This window comes from Schistocerca gregaria, chromosome 1, assembly GCF_023897955.1.
Source record: "Schistocerca gregaria isolate iqSchGreg1 chromosome 1, iqSchGreg1.2, whole genome shotgun sequence".
In the NCBI taxonomy this organism is placed as follows: Eukaryota; Metazoa; Arthropoda; class Insecta; order Orthoptera; family Acrididae; genus Schistocerca; species Schistocerca gregaria.
In genome coordinates, this window is record NC_064920.1 from 661,748,173 (window position 1) to 661,761,348 (window position 13,176).

At 35.9% G+C, this 13,176-nt stretch overlaps 1 protein-coding gene across 2 annotated transcripts in view; it reads left to right on the forward strand.

Annotated features, from left to right (window-relative positions):
* The first annotated feature begins 1,071 nt into the window (after positions 1–1,071).
* Positions 1,072–13,176, forward strand: part of LOC126362095 (probable elongation factor 1-delta) — a 59,000-nt gene continuing 46,895 nt past the window's right edge. Inside the window, exons 1-2 of one of the 2 annotated variants that reach the window (XM_050007851.1) lie at positions 1,072–1,178; positions 1,761–1,852. In XM_050007851.1, the coding sequence (XP_049863808.1) occupies positions 1,139–1,178; positions 1,761–1,852 (132 nt within the window). In that variant the 5' untranslated portion in view covers positions 1,072–1,138. The remainder of the gene's footprint in view (positions 1,179–1,760; positions 1,853–13,176) is intronic. The other variant, XM_050007852.1, reaches the window with a different exon arrangement.

Sequence of the window (13,176 nt, forward strand, 5' to 3'; positions counted from 1 at the left end):
ATGAAATAAAATCCTGTGCAACACAATAATGAAGACAATTGTATTTCAAATTATTTGAAAGACAAAAACTAGTGTAGAGCAATGTCTGATTAATACAAATAATTAATAAATTTGAAAACTTAGAATCTTGCAGAACTTCTAAAGCATATGAAACCTTTAACAAGGGTATTGTGTAAAAAGCAAGACAGAGATTATAAAACCAGACAAGTTGCATGTGATTTTGAGCAAGAGGAAAGACTAGACTATTCAGAAGTCTTTAGCTCTGTAGCATGTTACGAATCAATTACATTCCTTCTTAGTTTCTTCCCAGTCTTTCGGCTACAAATAAAATCAAAATAACAACTTTTGATGTAAAGATAGCATTTCCACACAGCCATCCATCAGTGGAGGTTTACATGAATCACCCCAATGGATTCACTGCTGGTACAAATAGAGTTCAGAAGCTGAATAGGAGTTTATGTAGCCTAAAAAAGCTCCATAAAACTGGAATGAGATATTCTGAAATTCTCTGATGATATTACAGTTTGTTGATACTGACTATGTTTCATGTGTCTATTATAATTATGAAAGAATTGTTATAGTAATGAAGCATGTGCTTTCGCTTCTTTTAAATCTTTATTTATTACTGTACTTTGTTTTCTTGGCAGTTGCAAATGTTCTGTGGCGACTTGGATACTTTTTGCCATTCAATGCTTTTCCACAAGCTGAATCAGGTATTTCAGAGGGGAAAATTATTTAGGTTTTATAATAACTGAAAAGAACTGATCAAGAAGTTTGCATTGGCCATTAATAAATTTCATCGTTATTCGTTTTTCAGTTCAGGTACTACATTTTTTTGTGCCGCAGATGGTGATTCATAATCTCACACATACAATTCGGTACTGGGCTAAGCGAATTAACATAAGTGACGTAATGGAAGATGGGAAATAGCCGTTTAGTGACGTGACGTGACGGGTAGCATGATTTAACTTTAATTGGAATCTGATCGATATAATGGAGAGATTCGTGTGCGATTTTTCAATGCCTCTGTAGATGCAGCATTTCTTTCGCCTAAGAGGCGTACACAGGTTTGTAGTACTGTTCTCTTTGCCCTAAGATCCATGACAACAGCCGGTCTTTGCCGTCAGTGGTCGGACGTATGGTAGTTGTTTCTGGCAACGTGTTGATTGTAAAGAAAGGTATGGGGCGTGAGGAATATGTTTAATGTTAACTTATGTACACTACGCTAGTTCTGTTACAGGTGCTCATTCCCGAAAGAGTTAATTTGGGTGATATGTGCGGAATTTGTTTAAGTACCGTCGGTGTTGTTGCATAGTGTTTGTGTCGTTAACATAAGCTTTGTGTTTAAACGAAGTAAAATATTTTTAGGGATCAGAAGTGAAACAAGGTGTCATTAGTGTTCAGAAAATGCAATCGCAGAACAATGAACTTCCATGTCGATGAAGGGTGTCGTATATTCAGTGTGTTATTCTGCAGTCCATTTCTGTCATGTATTCTGATAAGTTTATTGCATTAGTATAAAGCATTGTGTTATTTCACGACAAAAGTTTTTCAGGCATATTTTCTCATCACCGTTGTAGTCGCAGCTTGTAACAGAAGTTGTATCCCTTATTTGTAGACACATTCTTGAAGTCAGTATTTAGCATAAAGAATGAAGATTGTAAGACTAAAATTACCGTTGTTCGTATGTCAATACGACTAAATATTTTATACATTTCACACTGAAAATATGTTTTAACGCATTATTTTTTATTCACCAGACATGACTTCACCGTTAGTGCACGAGAAAATATGGTTCGAAAAATTCAGATATGACGAAGCAGAGCGACAGTATTTTGAGAAACTGTCGAAGGTAAGCAACCTGCCATGAATTACAGTAACTATGTCACTACCTCCTGTGTAAATAACTGCTCTCACTTTTTCATGAACGTTGTAAGACCAAAAGCAGAAAGATTTCAGAGTATATCCAGTTACTAATCTGTTGTGGTGTTTACTTTGTGGAATAACAAAATCAAAAAGCAAAATAGTGTTCACCTTCTTACATGCACACTTTTCAGTTTGGAGTGCTGTAAACTGGTAATCAGCTGTTGCCCTTTCTGTTGGGTTTGATTCCCAACCAAGTTGGGGATTTTTCTCTGCCCTGGGACTGGGTGTTTGTGTTGTCCTCATTTCATCATTCGTGCCAGTGGCTAGATTGAACTGTGTACAAAAAATTGGGCTGTGTAAAAATTGGAACTTGGTACATGCGCTCATGACCACGCAGTTGAGTGCCCCACAAACCAAACATCAGGACTTGCTCATCTATATCTCTAGATTTATGAACACAGTAGTAACATACTGTAACTCCTGGTCCACTAAATCACGAAGTCTTGATGGCACAAACTGTCAACTACATGCAATAGCAGATGAAATGTAGCAATCTGCAGTTTGGCAGTTCCAAAATATAGTAATCAGTGAGTTTCTGGAATACCTTGGACCCTCTCCCTCATTGAATTCAGCCCATTATCAATGCTGGAAGGGGTGTTAAATGGAATTAGTATAATGTCTCGTGGAGATGATTAAGCTTTCATCTGGTGTGCTTATGTAATTGTTGCACTGTAAAAGGTGGATACGAAGTTTATTAGTGAGGTCTTGAATTACGTATAATAATACAATAATTTTCCAACATTACTGTCAGATAGCTCAGTACATTAGTTACTCTTGAAAGGGAACTTCCTGTTTCTGAAAATGTGGTGACAACTGTTCACTGGTGTAGTCTTTTCGAAGTTGACAATCTTTTTTTTCAGTACAGCAGAAAATAGTATGGAAATTTCAAGTTTCCATTATCACGTTGCTGGAGTATGTTTAATGATCTCAGGTGGTCTCCTTTCCCAGATAAACATTGGCTACTGTTTTCCCTACTGTAGTAGTATTTGAAGCAGCAGAAAAAAAAATTACAAGTGAATCTTTTTAGTCATATTCCATCAACTGATGTACTGTTCTGTGATTGTTATGGTTAAATATCAAGTTTAATCAAAAGATATAATGAATAGTAGGGTTCTGTACTGTCTTCAACGAAGTTAATACATTTTAAAAATAGTGTGCAAATTCAGGATAAATGAGTAATTCAGGACTTATAGAATTGTAATCAGTATAATTACTTTTTCACATAATCTACTGCATAACAGATGAAATGCTAACAGCAATATTGCATATATGATTGGACTTTAACTATAAACAAAAATTTCACACATTGCATTGAACATGACGTGGAGATTCACTGGTGCTTAAGTAGAATTTCTTAGTCGTGTGTTTATTTTCATTAAGTGTCAATTTGCAGAATTTTATCATTGCCGTAGCTTTTGTTTCTAACTTCTCTGGTTTTTTCGTCTGTATATGTTGTTTCAACAGGTGATTCAGGACCTGGCATGGCTAATGAATTTATTTTACTAACTCAGTTGGTTTCTTATACCAGTCCAACAGTTTACCTTCACAGTATTGACTTACTCAGAAGTACTTGGCGGTTATCCCTCATCTGCAATTAAGTTCGTGGCACTAGATTTTACAAGCCTGATGGTTTTATATTGGGCGACCTATGAAACCGGTTAGAGGTTCCATAAATGATTCACAAATATATCAAAGAAAGCTGTGTTGATGCTGTTAAAATGAACAAGTGTCACTAGTTGCTCACTTTACAACACTTGTAACTAATTCACACCAGGTGTCTACAATTGTTCAGAGTTATATATAATCTGCAACTTCAAATACAGCTAAGTTTTCTGTTCAGTATGGAGAATAAGTAACTGGGTTTTTTGCTGTAATGGTACTTGGTAATGATGAGCAGATTTTTGGAAAAGTTCTTCAGGATGGGTGGGCACTTGTCAGGGGAGAAGTAAGATTTTAATGTTCGGAAAACATCACTGACTCAACAGCTGGTAGAAGAAACATTTAATTTTACTATGACCTAGAAGTTTCATTTAAGAGCATTTCCAGGAAAACAGGGACATTTCAATGAAAATGTGTTTATTGAGATCTATTGGGCAAAATAAAGCTAAAAGTATATATTTTATCATGTAATTATCATTTTACAAAACTTTCAATGTAGAACATGTAAATTTTACCATCTGTTATTGCTGTTTCATATCAGCGTACACTCTGCCGCAGAGTGAAAATCTTGTTCTGGTAATATGGACTTACTATGCAGAGGAGGAGAAGCAGAAATATTAGACTGGATATGAAGCTGTGTACCTGTAATATTTAAGTGAAGGGGGTTAAAAATTGTGTTGACTAAATGTTGTTCCAGACCCCATATCTAATTGGGCTAGCAAATGTGCTTCAGACCTTAACATGTAAACAGTACAGTGAACAACAGTTACAACAATTCAGTTTTTGTCTTTTGGGAGATGTCGCATGTAAATGTAGTGAATGAGATTCGTGTGTTAAGAGTTGGGCATCACACACTGCATTCTGTGCAATGTCTGATGCTGTCAGAAAATATGTGGAGAGGAATATTGTTTTAGAATGAAGGTACATGTTTTGGGCACTTATTTTGCCAAATAGCATAAGACATTTTTAAAACTAAATTTCAGATAACAATACATAGTAATAATAGCATCAAAGACTAGAGTTGAAAAGTTTAGGGAAAATTTGAACAATGAGGAAACATATCAGCTACATTTAGAAAAAGGGAAGTGTGATAAGCCAGTTAGTAGAACAACAAAAGCATCACGTAAGAGACCCAATAAAAGAAGGGTTGTGATGAAGAAGTTATCAAAATATCCAGAAATTGAAGCTTCTTGGTCTTCTTCCAGAATGGAAATACCATTGTATGGGAATAAAGTTTATGCTCTTGTTTCATAAGCCCAAAATTTTTTCTCAAAAGATGTCCTCACAAAAGATCTTCCAGGAAAGAGATAGTATGGTTGTAAGAGATAGCGTTACCGAAGAATAGAGTAATTCCCAGAAGAGAATGATGTTGACAATAGTTACGGAAGCATGTGAACTTTTTAAATGTGACTTTCTGTATACAGCTGTGGTGAATAGATAAATTTTTGATGTACAACCAACTCATGTTTTTCAGACATGTAAAATGCCACATAATGTCTGAATACCATGCAAATATGTAGTTTCTTGTCAAATGTTTAAGTGATGAATTTCAGGATTTCCCAAATAATACCAACATGTTGGTTCCTAAATTAGTTTGTAGTACAGACAATGAAAAGTGCAGGGTGCAAAATTGTGGAAATTGTAAGTTGAAGCCAGTGATCCCAGACCTATTAATCAAATAGATGACATTGACATGTATGAGGAAGTACATTGGAAGGAATGGAAAGGAGTAGTGGTACGGGTTTGTGGGGAAGTCTATAAAGAGCTGTCTGGAACAGGGTGAAATCAGAGTTTCAGTGCAAAAATTGCAGAGAATTTTAATGATTGTGCCAGGCACTGTGTGAAGTCAAGGAAAGAATTGCAGAAAATGTTGAAATGCTGGAACAGAGATAGTCTGCAGTCTATCCTATTCCCAAATGCAGTCATTACATTATTTTTATTCTGTCAAAGTGTGGTTAAAGTTGGGGCAACAGCATAATCAGAGTTGTAGTCTGTCTTTACTGTTCCATGATTAAAACAAGAAATTGATAAGGTGAACATCAGTGGTGGAGATTTTGTGTAAGCTGTTCTTCTGGTGACAGGGACAAAATCTCTGGTGGCTGTCATACATAGCAGAAGGCATGTAGATACTAAGTGTACAATTACTTTGCATGAAAAAAGTGGAAAATTTTTTATATGGCATGCAGTGAAGTATGAGTCTATTAAAGACACATCTGTACTGAAGAGAAAGTTGTGTGTACCAGCTTTGATGAATAACAGGACAGTCCTTATTTGGCTAGATTTTTCTAAGGCTGTTGGAGTTTACTGTAAGTGCTTATGCTTTCTTCCTTTTGGAGTTGTGCTTCAATAGTACATATTTGGTCTCACTATGTACTGCTACTTAATATTCTATGTAATTTATACGTCACACAATTTTTCCTACCGTATATAGTGTCACACATTGGTGCAACTTGGTAATTCTTTTCTCATAGCTGCATTTTTAATAGAAGAATCCAAGTGCCATTTGGATGTGTTTTGACTGAATTGTGGGCACTAACAGAGCAGAATTATTTTTTGGCATCAGAATTAAGTTTCATGGCAGTTTCTTGTCCCACCAGTAATATTGGTTTTATTTATTATGTTGCAGACAGTTCAATATTCATATCGGAACACTGTATATTTTAGAATTAAGACTTGTTTCGCTGTGTAAAACAGTAACTTCAGTTCAAATTACTTATGGTTACTAAATGCAAAACGCAAAAATACTAGTACAAATGTGCTGCCCCCAACCCCAAAATGTTGGAATTGCTCATGCCTGATTCAGAGAGCTCATAGTATGTTTCAAGTTTTGCAACACATGCATCATAAGGAAATATTCATAGATTTTGCAAATTAAGAGCTGCAAGTCAGTGGGTAAGCCATTTTTGCCAGTTTGGACAGTGTTTTGTACAATATGAGCAAGAACACCTATTAAATTGTTTTCTGTCTCTTCTTCTAACTTTAAATAAATATTGTTTTTACCTTTTCTTTCCTTGATAATTGGTATGTGTTCTCAGTGGAAATTGCTACAATTTTTCTAATATGTCTAAGACATAATGAAGTCAAATGCTCTATAGTTTTAACACCAAAGTTAACCAATCCTAATACATTCATTATGATGTATTTTTGCTGGCTGGTGAAACCTAATTACTAAAGCAACCAGCTTGAAGTCAGTGTTGCTGGAAGAATCTATTACTGAAAGTAGTAGTTCTTTTTTCAGTTCCATCATTGTTCCATAGCAAGTGGTGCAATTATATTCATAATAACTGATTTAGTTTTGTAAGCACGAGAACATCTTGATGGTCAGTGACTTAATTTAGTCAGTAGTGCTCTCCATAGATCTGAAACTCCAGTTGTGCATCACAGTGAGGTATGCATATGTTATTTTGCCAAATGTTACTTATCCCTGTCTGAAAGAACCTTTCCAATATAGTTAAACTGAATTGCAGCTTTGTAGGTCTTACTGTGAATTGCTTTCTCAGTGTGTGCAATGATTCTTTTACACCACAAACTATGCTCAGCATTCTCACTCTCTTTAGTTAAGTAAAAATTCTTGCTGTATCTTCGTTTAGTTTGCACTTTCATTTTCCCATGATTAATACAGATAATATCAAGATAGTTTATCAAAGACACTGCTACAAGCACTGGAAATGCTAAACTACAGTAAAACACACCAAATATAGAATAAATGCAGTTGAAACTTCCTGGCAGATTAAAAATGTGTGCCGGACCAAGACTCGAACTTGGGACCTTTGCCTTTCGGGGGCAAGTGCTCTACCATCTGAGTTACCCAAGCACGACTCACACCCTGTCCTCACAGCTTTACTCTTGCCAGTACCTCTTCTCCTACTTTTCAAACTTCACAGAAGCTCTCCTGCTAACCTTGCAGGACTAGCACTCCTGGAAGAAAGGATATTGTGGAGGCATGGCTTAGCCACAACCTGGGGATGTGTGCAGAATGAGAAATGAAATAAATGTAGTTGTTTGCAGAATGCGGTATCGTTGAGTTTCCGAAAGAACAGCTTTATTGTATTGAATTTGACAAACAGTAAGGTTCAGTTCTGTGTGCAGATGAAGCATAATGCCAATGTCCCAAAGCTTCAGATGTCAAAATGTGTCAGGACAGTTGATACTTTAGAAAGAAAAGTCATGTTACTTACAACAAATATTTGGAGTATTTTGTTAAAATTAGGACTTTCCCAGAAAAAATGGGAAACCTACATGGTCATTTTGTTTGTAGTAGGGAAACTGAATTTTCATTTCAGCTTTGAACAAATGTGAAATCTAGTGAATGTCGAACGTATAAGAATGCAACCCACATTTTGCTTTAAAAGCCTTAGGGTATAAGTAATTTCTAATTGAGTGTTGGGCTGATTTTTCCAGAAACCATTAACAGCTGAAATCTTGAGGGAAGTAAGGAACAAAGGCTGTTACTTTTGTAATTGGCTATTGAAGATGTTCGAATTTATCCATATTCCTTTAGTGCCCTGTTGGCATATTGGCTGCCACATGGTGTAAGTCACAAACATTGAAAAATGGACTGGCACCACTGGTTATCTTTTTACCCAACAAATGGCATGGATCTTAGTTAAGCAGGTTGCTCACACAGAGCAGTGACCTTTAAAACACTGACCAAAACTGCTGAATACATTGGCAGTTAATTGGTGTACATCAAAGTATTCAAGGCTAGCCTGATAATAAGTTTATGGTTTCTGAAATGTAAATCAGACATTCAGATTCTGACAATTAAAGACTTCGAGGAGTGTCATGAAAGAGGGAAAACTGTGGCTGGAAATGAAAGCAAGTGGTTGAAAATGTCGTATCAGCTAAGAATTTTTTATAAATAAAATGTGAATGACTAGTTTGAATTCCAGCAGCTTGATTGAGAAAAAGTCCAGCTTCTGGAAGCAGGGCTGGGCTCCCATTAATGAGCTTTACTTTGCAATTACTTTGAATACCTTACCCCGATGGCATATGTGTTACAGATACAAGGACAAAATATGGCAGTCCTATTGAACTTTATGCTTCTTTGTGAGCATAATTTCTTCCTACATTTACAATGTGCTCAAGTGTACATTTCAACCAATGATGAACAATTTGATGAAACCATAACATCATCAAAATATTGTCCAACTTTTGCTTCTTAGTTTTCATTTTCCTTTTTAATCTCATGACGGTAAGACTCCTGTTTGTTGTGTAGGTAGTTAATTTTTATTTAAGCTGATTTCCCTTCTCCTTTCTAACATGGTTCTGTAAGTTTTAATTTTGAGTTGGTTAAAATGTTTCAACATTTACAAATTGTTGCTGTGATACATTTTATGCAAGACATGTATATAATTAAGAATTTACATTGAGCTGTAAGCTTTAAATTTGCTTTCCTGAGAAATTTGATTTCTAGATTTTCCCCACTTGGCAGTGACAGCCTCTGTTACTACACTATCGTACTTATTAGAAATGATAGACCTATAGATACGATCTGTCTGCATTGACCCAGGATATTGTCTAAATATTTGGACATTCACTGCTCATCAAAATCCAATATGCATAAGACTACTGCAAAACAATAATTATTCAGTTGACATTATGTTTGTGGTTGAATGACCTTAGACTACACCATAGTGGCTCAATGGTAAAATGCAAGGCTACAGATCCTAAAGTCTAGAGTAAGAACCCCAACCAGTCTTAGGATTTTAGTCACTTTTCACTTCTTTAACTTCGTGCAAAGTTTTGTAATGTGAAAAATGCCAATTAAATCTGTGATTTGAAGCCAGTGTTAAATTGTAGGTCCCCCTCTGACTGGATAAGTCAGTTCAAAGGTTGAAGAAAGGCAACAGCAGTAAAACCAATCATCTGGTCAAAGAACTTCACTTACCTTCTTACTAAAAGCATTCCATTTTTGTCTTCATCTCAACTTTATAATTGCCGGCTGCGGTGGTCTAGCGGTTCTAGGCACTCAGTCAGGAACCGCGCGACTGCTACGGTCGCAGGTTAGAATCCTGCCTCGGGCATGGATGTGTGTGGTGTCCTTAGGTTAGTTAGGTTTAAGTAGTTCTAAGTTCTAGGGGACTTATGACCACAGATGTTGAGTCCCATAGTGCTAAGATCCATTTTTTTCAACTTTATAATTCATATTGAAGAAACTGGTTGAACAGTATTTGTTTTCATGACATACAGCTGCTATTACAAAAATCTGTTAAGGTATAATTTGTGACATACAACACTTTTGCCAGAGGAAAAGTTGTTGAATTAGTGAAAAGGGTCATTAAGAGGCACATTATAGTTTTAAGGGGGGAAGTAGGAAGACCTTGGCAGATGTGTCAATGAAGTAAACTAAAATTTGCACATTTCCGTAGGCTATATAAGGGGCCGTGTCACCAATCACTTTTACATGGTTTTCATATTTCCATGTTTGATTTCATTAAGAGTTGGTAATGTTGTGCTTTTTCAGGGTCATACCATGATTATTCAGCATTCCGTTAAAAATTAATCCCTGCTGGGAGAATTTAACAGAAGTAGTGACAGTTGCTCCCCATGTAACTTTCGTCAGTTACTACAAAAAATGCATTGTTGTAAGTAAATGAGGAAATATTTAACTGTGTGGTATTGGTGTCGACTTTGACCCATAATGTCAGAAAAATGGCTAACATAAGCAATTTGTGTAAATAAAGTATAATGGCTGACCTGTCCCCCTCATTCCCCTCCATAATCTCGTGCACACTCCCATGAGAAACATGGTGATCAGTTTCCAACAACAGAATTATTCAAAATCTCAAGAACAACAAATTCTGCCATGTTAGTAAACTAATGGGTCAAGTGCCAAAAAATGAAAATTTGAGTTAGTTGAAATTTCACTGTAACCACCAATGCCAATGACATATAAAAGTGCCAGAACAGCACAAAACAGTATTTACAGCTGTCACAAGATGGCACTCCTGTCTAACACCAACATTGATGTTCAAATAATGAGTCATGCGCCCTCTGTTCTGTTGTCTTTGCGTGTACTTCTGTAAATTGTTGACGGCTCTGTGGTATATTTGCAATGATAGGACACTGCTGAAGTAATTATTACAGATACGTAATACACAGTATTGAAAAATGGAAAGGAAAATTGCACCAAAACAGAGGAAGAGAGGTGAAAAAGTTACACAATGAAGGAAAGGAGCATACTTGAAAAGATAGCACTGTGGTTCCAGCTAAAGAGGCTCCCAAGCATCAGGTAGTCCTTGATTGCTGTTGTAATTTTTATAACAAGTGTTGGAGTCTGATTAAATTATGTTATAGTATTTTAATGCATTTAATTTGTTATTGAAATAAGTTTCGTGTGGACAAAAATCATTGTTCTTATCATGATTTTATAGTTAACTACTTGAATGAAATCATTTACTTACCTGCAAATACCTAGGCATGTTGATTGAAACATATTATATATACTGCTTCACTCTTTCAGGTCTCCTGTAAATGTCAGTTTAACTGCAGGCACCTTCCTTATGACCAGAAACTTAAGTTTATGGAATTCTACTCACTAAACAATACAGTGAAGCAAAATAACTATGCAATGTCTCACATACATGTTTGCAAAGTGAAGTTGCGAAGGTTAAAAGCAACGAGACTGCTCAGCTGTCTACTGAGAAACGTGCAGGACAACTGATCATACCAAATAAGAAAAACCTAACTTTGTGTTGCGCATTGCTTGATGGTGAGGGATATGTAATAAGAGTATGTAAAAGAAAATTTATTGAGGTTCACACTTTGACCAAAAGAAGAGTTCAGACATTAACATAGTTGAAGCAGAGTGGTGAGATGGTGTATGAAGAGAAGTGGGGAAATAAGACAAAACACTCAAAATATACAGAAGATGAAAAGCTGGTTGTTCATATTAATGCCATACCAAGACAAGAAAGCCACTACTCAAGTGAAAAATCGGGTGGTAAACAATACTTAAGTGAAGACCTGACTATTTAAGGAATTTCAAAGGAAACATGAAGACACTAACATCACATACTGCTTCTAAGCAAAAGTCTTGAAAGACAAATTCCCCAAGCTAAAATATCATTTAACTGACACTTGGTCTACATGTGGCCTTCTTAAAGCCAAATTGAGTTGTGATCCCAATAATAAAGGCAATAAACTGCAGTTAAAATGCCATCAGTGAAAAGCAAAGAAAGCTATGGATTCCATAGAAGCTGACACAGTCAAGAGTCAAGGGCCTACCTCTGAAGTATGTACAGCTGCGATGGATTTGCAAAAAGTGATTTCCCTTGAACCTTCATTAAGGCACTGTGAAATATACTATTTACGACAGCTCTCAAATTACAGCTTCTGCATTCATGTTCGTGATAATAAAACTGGTCACGTTTCTGTGGCATGAGGCCGTATGTGGCAGGGGTGTGAATGAAATTGCTTTCTGTATGTGCAAAGCTTTTACTTAGAAACTTACATGTAAAAAGAAACTAATAATGTTAAGTGTGGGCAGAACAAAAAAAGATATTTCTGTGGGTTTACCTTATAGCAAAGTGCTAATTTACAGCAATAGAACCAAAGTTTTTGGTGAAAGGACACTGTCTTGTGATCGTGATTTTGCTCACATTGAGAAACAAAAGGCTAAGTGTGTGTGTGTGAAGTTCCAAAAGGTTTAGTTTGCCTCATCACTGTACGTACACACACACACACACACACACACACACACACACACACACACACACACACACACACATTCATAGTGACTGTTATGCAAGAAACAGATTTTTACGACATCAGTTCAGCTGCTGAAAATATATGAATGTCACCAATGTGCGTATTTTGAAAGCACAGTTGGTCAGACTGACTACTGAATGGCCTGGGGTACTGCAAGTTTGGTCAACTCTTAGTGAAATTGAAGAGTTCAAGTAATATTAAATCTTGAAGAGAAATGTGAATCCTTCTGATCTTAAAAAAGTGCAGCTGGAAACACTACTCTGTGAATGTAGGCTGTCTTATAAAAAGAAGGGATTTAGCTAAAGTAATACCATTTGTGAAAGAGGAGATTAAGTGGTTTTACAAGAAACTTGTGAAATGAGTAAAAATTGACATGATGGCACTTGTATTGTTATTTATGTTAAACCCATTGCAAACAGAATGTCATTTTATTCAAATTTTGTATCATTTTGTTCCTAAATCCACTAACATTGAATAAAACACAGATGTGATAAGAAACCTGTATAGTTAGTTTTTGTATAGTGATCCCAATCTTTTATACTGCTTTTGTTGAAGTGTCATAAACATTTTGTTGATTATCTCTAAATCAGTTTTTGGCGCTTGGCCCATTATTTACGTACATGCCACAATTAGCAAAAAGATGTACATTCAGTTCACTTTATAAAAGATGTCAGTAACCACTCAGAATTTCTTGTTTGACACAAGATCATAAATAACAATTTCAGTGTAGGAAAAAGTGCAAAAATACTAATATTGACATGAGGCAAATATGAAAAAGTTACGCAAGGCTATTAACAAAGTGTGATCAGTATGTACAAGGTGTACATAAAGTCTGGGAGCACTTTCAATTATTTATTGCACAAGAGCCAAACATTGTAT